Genomic DNA, 9,502 nt, shown 5'->3' with positions numbered 1-9,502 from the left:
GCATCAGTGGGAAGCCCTACCTGAGCTTTCAGTGTATGCCTTCGCATAAAATAGTCTTACAAAAACACTCTGATTTTGTTTCTCTCTCCTTTCTCTTCTTCTCATACACTTCGTGGATGTCAGAAAATGGGACAGATGGACCAAGTATTCAAGGTGAGGCAGTCAGTAGGAAAGTTAAAAACATTTATTGAAATAAACAGACGGACAGAACTGAAGCGGGCTGCTGTGGATCTGTGGACCTACAGTGACTGCAGGAGGGGGGCAGGACACCGCCCAATCCCTGACACTCTGGATTCACAGTTAAATCCATCTCCTTAGAAAGAGGTGCCATCCAGCCCTGGAGAACTTGGAGGAGAACGATCCAGGTCAGGGGAAGACAGAGCAGGCACGAACAGTTCAGGAATCCAGGAGTCTGTAGTTCGACCAGGGGTTTCCGATCCGCCGAGGAACAGATAGATCCTGAGTTCCAGGAATCTTCAGAGCCTTTATGCATGTTCAGAGTCAGAACGGGTCCAGAAGTGTGCCCAGACAGACACACACAGATGAAGGCAGGATCAGATGGAGACGGGCAGACTCAGTGGTTAAGGGAAACCAAGACGTGACGTGATACCAGGATCTCTGCAGGAAACTTTAAACTGGTCTAGCCAGGCTTACAGGCCAAAACCCTGAGGGCTCCGCAGAAAAAAACCAGGGCACGATCAGGAGCCAAGACACACACAAAGACCCTCTCAATTCGCTGGCCGCCAGGAACAGTGGAGATGAACCATGGAATAAACTAAACCAAATAAACAGACAGACTAACAGGCATAAACAAACAGATAGCAACCAACAATGATCTGGCCTTGATAGCTGGGCTGAGCTGAACATAAAGGAACAGATTCAGGCGGATGAGATGAGTGATAATTGGATTTTCAATTATAATATTTTCAAACAACCATGGTGAGAAAAGAGAGCTTCAATGACTGACTGACACCGTAGCTCACCACTTAAAAGTTTGCGCGAGTAGAAAAAAGATAGCTAACTGAGGATGAGCATGTAGCATGGCCTTATGTAAACATATCACAGGAATAATTGATTATTTATTTATCTTGTCAGTTATTTTGATGATCCACCCAGAAAAAGAACATTCTCCACTATACTGTACCTCTAAGAAACCATGGACTAGTGTATCTATATCAGTTGTGCCATTTTTGCCATCATCTTAATGTTTATTTTCCTCCACTCTCCTCCTTACAGAACCAGGACCAGCAGGCATCCCAATCAGAGCCAGCTTCATTGTGGCAATCACACCCTTCATATTTTTTTGTTTCCTGGTACCCTAGAAATACAGTAGCCTATCAAGTGACATCCGACTATGTGTTTAAAAGAGAAGAAAATACTATATAATAGTTGAACATATATGAACTAACTTCAAACTTATATAGAGGTGACCAAAGACCTCCAGCCATCCATCCCTTACATGTGAGTTTAAACATGAGATAGGGGCTACAGGCCCATTACACAAAGTCTTCCTTCACATGTTTGACAGAATCACACCATTTTTCGGTCAGTTACCAAACCCCTCTGCTCTCCTTCCTGCACACCGGCAGCCAATTTGACGTGTCGTTTTAGCCCTTTCTTAAACTACAGCTGGCCAACCAGGTCCCTGTATAACTAAAGAAAACAGGACCACCTGTTTTTTTGTCCATTCTGCAGTGAAAAGTGGAGGAATTAATGTCTTGGTTTTCATCCAGCCTGACATAGCAAAGGCAGTTTTCTCCCAGATGTTGCTGTAAAAACACATGTCCTTGAGAAACATCTGGATTTCTATAGAGGGTAGAAGTTGCTTTGAAATTTTACCAAAAGATTTTCACCACAAAATTAATATTTAAAAGTTTAAATATAATGCCTACTTTAGCCTTTCTCACTGAGCTAATTGATGCAGGTTGTGCAGCTGGCAATCTACTTGGCAGGGTGTAACTATTAAGCAATGGATTCTTCTGGACAACTAATATATCAGAGGTTATTTTAAGCACAGCACCTTGCATCTGGCAGCAAAAAAAAAATGTAAAATAAATAAATAATAATGCAGACGAGGAACTGAATCCTCAAATCGATCCAGGAGCTCAAAAAAGATCCCCCTCACCGCAAAGTGATATCAGAGGCGCTTTAACCATTTACTGACCTGATGGGGGACATTAATCCTTACAAGATTAAAGAGGTATCACTTTATTTTAGATAAAAATATAAAGTGAGTAAGACTTGGAAGCTGTGAGCTCTGATGGCGTGTTTCATGTAAACAAGCTGAGGCGCACCGTGGGGGCGCACGGCGCGCAGAGACGCCCACGCAGGCCGAGGAGAAGCGAGCGCTATAAAACCTCCAGACCCTTCAGCTCAGCAGAGCCGCGCCTGCAGAGGAAAAACCAATAAAGCTCATCGGAGGACATCGATTCATTACAATTCATCCAGCGGCGGTGGATTTCATTACGGGAAATATGAATGCTGAGCCTTTGGAAAATAAAAACCACTGCTTTTAGGTCTCTGGGATTGTTTTAAGGACCTTTCCTTTGGAGTATCTTTAAAGATCACCTGTGACACACATTTTCAGATGGACTGAGAGGACTTTTTGCTCTAATGGTGAGTCTTTAGTTTTTGTTTGACCTGTCTTTAAAACCCTTTATAGGGCAAGTTACCGCTTTTGATCACCCTTAGAAATGGAGCCCCCCACTTTTGTTATTTTTCTTAATATATTCGGGCAAGTTGGCGTTTCTTGTTACATTGACATTCATTTTTGCCATCAAAATATCCATATTTTTTCAATGTTACAAAGGTAATAAGGTAATGATCTAAAATGACTGAAAATGTCTTAAAATAAGTGTATTTACCCTTAATTTGAGTATGCAAATAAGAAAATCTACCAGTGGACGGAGCATTTTTATCCATAAATCAGATTATTTGATATTATGCGCTTGAAATAGGAGACTGCATTTTTTCCCCCTATTTTAAATGTAAATTTTCTTATTCCTTTTGAAAAATGTGTCTCGCTTACTTGCTCAATTCAAGAAAAAATGCACTTATTTCAAGAAAAAATTAAGTAGGCCTACTTAGATTTCAATTTTTTGCAGTCCGCTCTTTCCTTAAAACTTAGATATTTAAAGTCTTTCACTGAGTGCCATATAAAGGGTTAAAAATAAGTCTAGTTTAGTTATAGGGATATGTTTGTAACTTAATGTTAAATAAGTTCTCTGGAAATTTAAAAGCTAAATTCAATCCATTTAGGGATATAAACACTGTTTATTTTTTCAGATATATGAATATATTTGAAAAGACTATTGAAAAGTAAGAAATCAGCTTATCTGATAAATATTCATACTACAAAACTGTCCTTTTGAAGGTAAAATATATCTAAGGGAATAAGGATACTACTATAATAATTTATTTATCCAAACTACATTTTTAAACAATTCATGCATGGTTCCAAAAATGTATGGTTTTTTTTTTATTTTTATTTTTTTATCTGGATACATGGCTGCTGAAGAGAGCTGGGAAATGTGAGAAATCTGAAAATATCTGTCGCTCCCAGGACTGCTTTATTGCCCCTTTATTATTCCCTAAACTGTAGCGTAGAATAACATTCCTCTATGCGATTATTTCCACATTTGGTGATTTTGAGATAACATGCCAAAAAAGTGACCAAATTATTTTCCAAATTTGCACATCACAACCTCATTATTATCAATCAGCATGTTATTAGTGCTAGAGAAAACATTTTTGACCATTTACAATGTTTCTGTTATATAATAATATTTTTTCCCCTAATAAACATTTTTCATTTTCCTGATTTGTCTTTCTCAGATATCAAAGTATGTTTGAAGTTCTGAAGCATTTAAGTGTAGCAAAAAAAAAAGAAAAGGCAAAACAGAAGAAACCTATCAGGAAGCAATTACTTTTTCATAGCAATAATTGCAGTATTCACAAATATTCCTTAATATGCCAAAAATAAACAGATTTTTGGCATATTATATCCAACTACTTTAAAACCTTATATTTATTTTCTGTTTCCTGCAGCTCACCTTTAAAATGGATCCGATACGAGTCAAAAGTCAGAGATGTTTGCCTTGAGACACTTTAACTCATCCGCCTCCTCTCCTCTTCCATCTTGGGGGAATGGCAGTGCTGTTATGGTGGAAGCCATGTTGACAGCTATGGAGCAGCATCCAAAGGAAAATATCACTGCAATGCAGAACCAAATCAGTGGCGGCATCATTGTGGTGTTGCTTATGTCTCTGGGCATCATCTCTAACACTGTGGCTCTGTTTATCCTGGTCAATGCCTACTCCTTGCAGCGCCGGCGCTCCAAAGCCCCGTTCCTCCTGTTTGCTACTTCTCTGGTGATCACAGACTTCTTTGGGCATTTGATTCCAGGTGCCCTGGTTCTGAAGCTCTACTTTACTGGCAGAGCCAGCCCAGAATACTCCACTGATAGCATGTGCCAGTTCTTGGGGGGCAGCATGGTCTTCTTCGGCCTTTGCCCACTCTTCATGGGCTGTGCCATGGCTGCAGAGCGATGCCTGGGCGTCACCAAACCGCTGCTACACTCATCCCTGGTCACCACAACACGCACTAAGGTCTGCCTGTCTGCCATCTGGCTGGCAGCTCTGAGCGTAGCCCTGCTCCCCTGCTTCCAGCTAGGCTCCTACACCTACCAGGAGCCAAAGACCTGGTGCTTCATCAACGTGCTGCATAACACCAAGGAGGTGGACGTGGCTTTTGTTGTGCTTTTCTCTGGACTGGGCCTAACCTCACTCACTGTGGCACTGGTGTGCAACACAATCAGTGGGCTGACGCTGGTAATGGTACGTATACGGAGGCAGCCTGGTTCCCATCACTCAGCCCGCTCCCATGACATAGAGATGATGGTGCAGCTGGTTGGGATCATGGTCACTTCATGCATCTGCTGGAGCCCTCTGCTGGTACGTAACAAGAAAACATTGTCTAATGTAGGGATCTTCCGTGGGTTTCAGTCAGGGACCCCCAGATTGGGGACTGGCAGAGTGAGTGTCCAAGTTTTTAACAGCCACTTGGTGCTGATAAAGGTTAAAAACATCAGACTGAAGGTTTATGTGCTGACAACAACGGCTTAACCTTTTTTGGGGGGCTCATTAGAACTATTTTAAGCCTGAAAATGTACAAAATAAATCATCTAAAAATTCCAGAGATATCAAGTCTTAATGCAGACATTTAGAACCTGCTTAAAAGTAACACAAATCTTTTTTTTTTTATGTTAATCAGTATTGAAGCTGTTACTATGCTTGATTTATGTGTAAATGTTTATCAAATGTTTTTAACTTTATATGTATAATAAAAATCTTACATTTTATGACCAATTGCAGAATAGTGACCCACCAGGGTGCTGCAACCCCATGTTAAGGATAATTAATCTAATGATTCACAAGATAGTTCTTCTGAAAAAATGTTTCTTAGCTCTTCCTTTTTTCAGACGTTAATATTTTTATTTCATTGACATATAAAACTTGAAAAAGAGAATTTTTAGAACAAGTGTGAGATCAGTTTAAAGTGTTATAAACTTTACCAACCACTTAAAAGAGATAATGTTTACCTTCAAGTTTTAGTGAATATTTTTCAATTATTCATTGTGATTTGTTTGAACTTTTATCCAGATGAAAGTTTTTGTTGATATCTGCTGTTTTTCACAATCTTCTTTGACTAACACTATCCAGTACTGTAAGGTGCAAATTGCTATTTTACAAATTCATAAAATACAGTTAAAAAAAAAGCTAATTGGAGGAAAACATAGCAAATTATTTTGCTGTTGATTTATTGTAGTCAGTGACATAAGAGAATCAGAAGAACTGAGCTGATCACCTGGTATTAATGTATAGAACACATGAAGACACCTTTTAGGGAGAAAATTCAGTAAAACATAAATAAAAAAAGAGAGTTATTCAAAAAGATTTACTCAAAATCATCCAGTTACTAAAGACATGATGCTTTATGCAAATAATAATCATTTTTTCAAATTAGATTTTGTTCTTGATCAAATTATAATTGGCAAAAAGAATAGCTAAAACAAATAATAATAATAATAAAAAAAAACGATAGTGACACATTCTCCTATAAAATATCAAATCCAAATGACTGACTGATTTTGCAACAAATCTGGTGTTTAGTTTAAAAGAGAAAAGTGAAAATCTTATAACGGAGGAGAATTCAGTATGGTCAGCAGCAGTGGATACAGAGTACTAAAATACAATTACTTGTATTGAACCATCTGTATAAAGAGCGTTCATGACGTGGTGTAAATTGGCATTATATAAATAAATTGAATTGTATTGAATGTTAATGGAAAGGAAGGAAGTATTTGCCCAAAATAGCCTGCTTAAGGTCCCATCACATTTAATCAACCAGGTTTAAGTCCAAACTTTGACTCGGCCTCTCTACAACCTTAAATTTATATTTCTTTCAGCTATCAATAGTGTCCTGCAGGACAGTGAGGGGTGTTGATCCTCGTGTTTCCACTGATTATAAGTCAGTTATACCCAGAAGCATAGGAAAAAGGCCCAGAACATCACATTACCACCATCTTGCATGATTGAAGATGGGTCTCTTTTTCTGAAATGCTGTTAGTTTTTTTTTTAACCTTCTACTTTTGAGTCCTCATCTACAAAATATTTCTCCAAAGATATCAGGATCATAAAAGACAGACATCTGTGTTTGTTTGTTCAGAAGTGTTAGGAGAGGAGGGGGGGTCAGATTTATCCCATGGATGCTATTTTAACCCAGTCTCTTTCTTATCCTTCTTTTTTCCTGAGGAAAGTGGACCTGATCCAATTGATCCACTCTTGGGGGGAGGGTTTGCTTTGTGAGATCTAGCAAACTGCAGCTAGTAATTAGACCTTGCGTGCCTCATGACACTGGTCATGAAAATGTAGGAAATTATCAAAGAGTTGCTTTTATAGTTTTGCATAGAGCCAGGTTGATCTTGATCATATTTCTTTCTTTTGTAAACTAAATCATCACTTAAAAAATGCATTTTGTCTTTACTCTGCTTATCTCTTTATGACACAAAAGGGTGTTTATAGGACCTCTAATAAATATGACAACAAAAGGTAACTAACAAAAAATCTCAAAGGGGTAAATACGGTTTCTGGGTCCTGTTTGTCTATCCTTGCGTTCGTGTAGTTTTGTGCCTTGGATGGAAGACGAGAACCACCTATTAAAAATACATGAAAGAAATATAAGCTTTCTTGCTTCCAGGTGTTTCTAAAATAACAGGCAGATAAAATCAATATGATGCTTTTGGGGTAAATATTAGTTGAAACACTTGGAGTGTGATGTTATCTAAGACAGAATTGATTTAAAACATGAGCAACAACAACCAAATCCGATCAGAACCTGGGACGTTTGCTCTTGCAACACAAACGGGTATCTTTCAGTTTACTTGTTCAGCTTCATAATGCGTGTACGTTGTGATTTTACTCTTGGAAAATGATTGAATAATTAATCTGCTTCTTGCCTCCAGGTCTTTGCTGTGATGTCGGTGATCCAGTCTTCCAGCAAAGCTGTGGGTGAAAACCTGGCCTACTACCAAACTCTGATGCACATAGGAGTGAGGCTGGCCACGTGGAACCAGATCCTGGACCCCTGGGTCTACATCCTGCTGCGCCGCACCGTGCTCCGCAAAATCTACCTCATTGTGAAGTGCCAGGCAGGCCTGGAGGGAACCATGACAGGCCGCTGGGAGAAGAGCTTGTTCCCCAGCTTGGACCAGAAACAAGTCAACCAGTTCTGAGCAAATCTCTGGAGACTGCAAATGTTTGTCGGGGGAAATGTTCTTGCAAGTTCTCTGAACACATAAAAAAGAGTTGAGTGAAGAAGTAAACATGACTGGGAGGCGGTCCAGGTTTGGAGGTTCGCTTTCAAGATCAGTCAAGACTTTTTTTTTTCTCAGACATGAAAAATGCAAGCTAGCTAAGTCTGTGATTTTGCACAAATAATTATAAATTCTCTTTTAGCTTTACAGAAAGTGAACATTCCTTTATTCTATTTCTATTCTATATATAATACAAGGATTTAGATATATCTATGTCATACTCATCTATCTGAGCCACCATGAGGTATTGTGAACTCATTTTTGGTGTGAAACATTCAAATCAGTGACCTTTGATCAAGTTTGTGAACTTTTCCATCTAGAAGTAATTTTACAGTGCCCTGTGCTGGTTCAGATATGATGAGTGTGAAAACCAACACAAATATCTGTTCAAAGGAAAAGGTTTAATCTCCAGTCATATCTTTAGCAGCTCAAAAAGCTCTGACACATGCACAGTGTAACCATCAGAGGGCCCCAGAAATGACCTGGAGAGTTTAACTGTTGCTTAGGTTTCTACTGAATGTAATTTATTAAATGTCCAACTTTCATATGTAGGTTTGACGTTGTGTATCATGCTATGTTTTTATATGTCTAGGTAGGAAGCAGTGTTCATTTCTTAAGCTAATACTTGAATGTTGCCCTCAGTTTACTGAGAACCCGTAAAATACTTAAAACTGAATGTAAATAAAATGATGCGATGTGCTTTTACTCTAAGACTCTGCACTTCTTTTCACATTGTCCTGCTTTAAAGAGCCACAGAAGAGATAAATGTATTCATTCCATCAAAGAAGCTGTTTGTCTTTTGCAAAAAACTGCCAACCTGATCTAAAGCAGAGGAGCCCTGCCTGGTTTATTCTCTGACTCACCTTGAATAGATGACGACAAGTTATAACAAAAGATCAATCCACCAAGATTACACATATTATAATCTAATAAATTGGAAACAAATATATGAATCATGTTTTGAGTCAAGCTTGACTGTGAACATCCAATCTTCTCCACCAGAAGTACAATAAGCATCCAGCTCAGCAGGGAGAAAGTTAGAAATAAGACCTATCGCTTGAATTAAATACCATTTCTTTTTTATTTGTCTCCTCCAGTAGGAATTCTGCATGACCACTTTTTTTATTACTTGAAAGATGCTTTCTATTTAATGCTAAAAATCGGCTTTATTGTTCTGTCACTGCAGGTAAGAAAGGAAAATAATAGCTTTAATATCATATTATATGTAATGCAATCAGATGCATCTCTGCACATCAATATACAGTTATTGTAAGCAAAAGTAAAACAAAAAAATTAGATGAAAGGCTTTCCACCCAATGATACAAAATGGACATTACATATATAGTGCATTTCCAAGTCAGGGGACCCTAAAGCACTTTATGCCACAATCAAGGTGAAGGATCTTTTCCAGGGATGCAGAAACCACTTCTGAATTTTTATTGTCATTTTTGTACTGTCACAAGTACAAAGCATTGAAATGAACTCTCTGCATTTAACCCATCCCCTTGGAGAGCATTGGGCTTCCATTGTGCAAGAGCAGGGAGCAGTGTGGGGTTAAGGGTCTTGCTCAGGGACCCAGAGTGGCAGTCTGTGGGAGTGGGGCTTGAACTCAGAACCTCTGGATTCCAA

General features: G+C 38.7%; 1 protein-coding gene across 1 annotated transcript; it reads left to right on the top strand.

Annotated features, from left to right (window-relative positions):
- Positions 1-1,192: 1,192 nt before the first annotated feature.
- On the top strand, positions 1,193-8,584 carry LOC119797994 (prostaglandin E2 receptor EP1 subtype-like). The gene is made up of 3 exons (XM_038307287.1): positions 1,193-2,616; positions 4,048-4,952; positions 7,523-8,584. The coding sequence occupies exons 2-3, from the start codon at positions 4,089-4,091 to the stop codon at positions 7,790-7,792; spliced, it is 1,134 nt and encodes a 377-aa protein (XP_038163215.1). The 5' UTR covers positions 1,193-2,616; positions 4,048-4,088; the 3' UTR covers positions 7,793-8,584.
- The last annotated feature ends 918 nt before the right edge of the window (positions 8,585-9,502 follow it).

Source organism: Cyprinodon tularosa, unplaced genomic scaffold, assembly GCF_016077235.1.
Source record: "Cyprinodon tularosa strain WSP-4 unplaced genomic scaffold, ASM1607723v1 ctg607, whole genome shotgun sequence".
Classification (NCBI taxonomy): Eukaryota; Metazoa; Chordata; class Actinopteri; order Cyprinodontiformes; family Cyprinodontidae; genus Cyprinodon; species Cyprinodon tularosa.
Note: the sequence above shows the minus strand (reverse complement) of the source record. Positions and strands in the feature narration are given on the sequence as shown.

Excerpts from the sequence above, each read along its gene's own strand:
- LOC119797994 (XM_038307287.1), top strand. The coding sequence starts at position 4,089 with ATGTTTGCCTTGAGACACTTTAACTCATCCGCCTCCTCTCCTCTTCCA. Across the intron at positions 4,953-7,522 it reads TCTGCTGGAGCCCTCTGCTG|GTCTTTGCTGTGATGTCGGT; the intron begins GTACGTAACAAG and ends TCTTGCCTCCAG.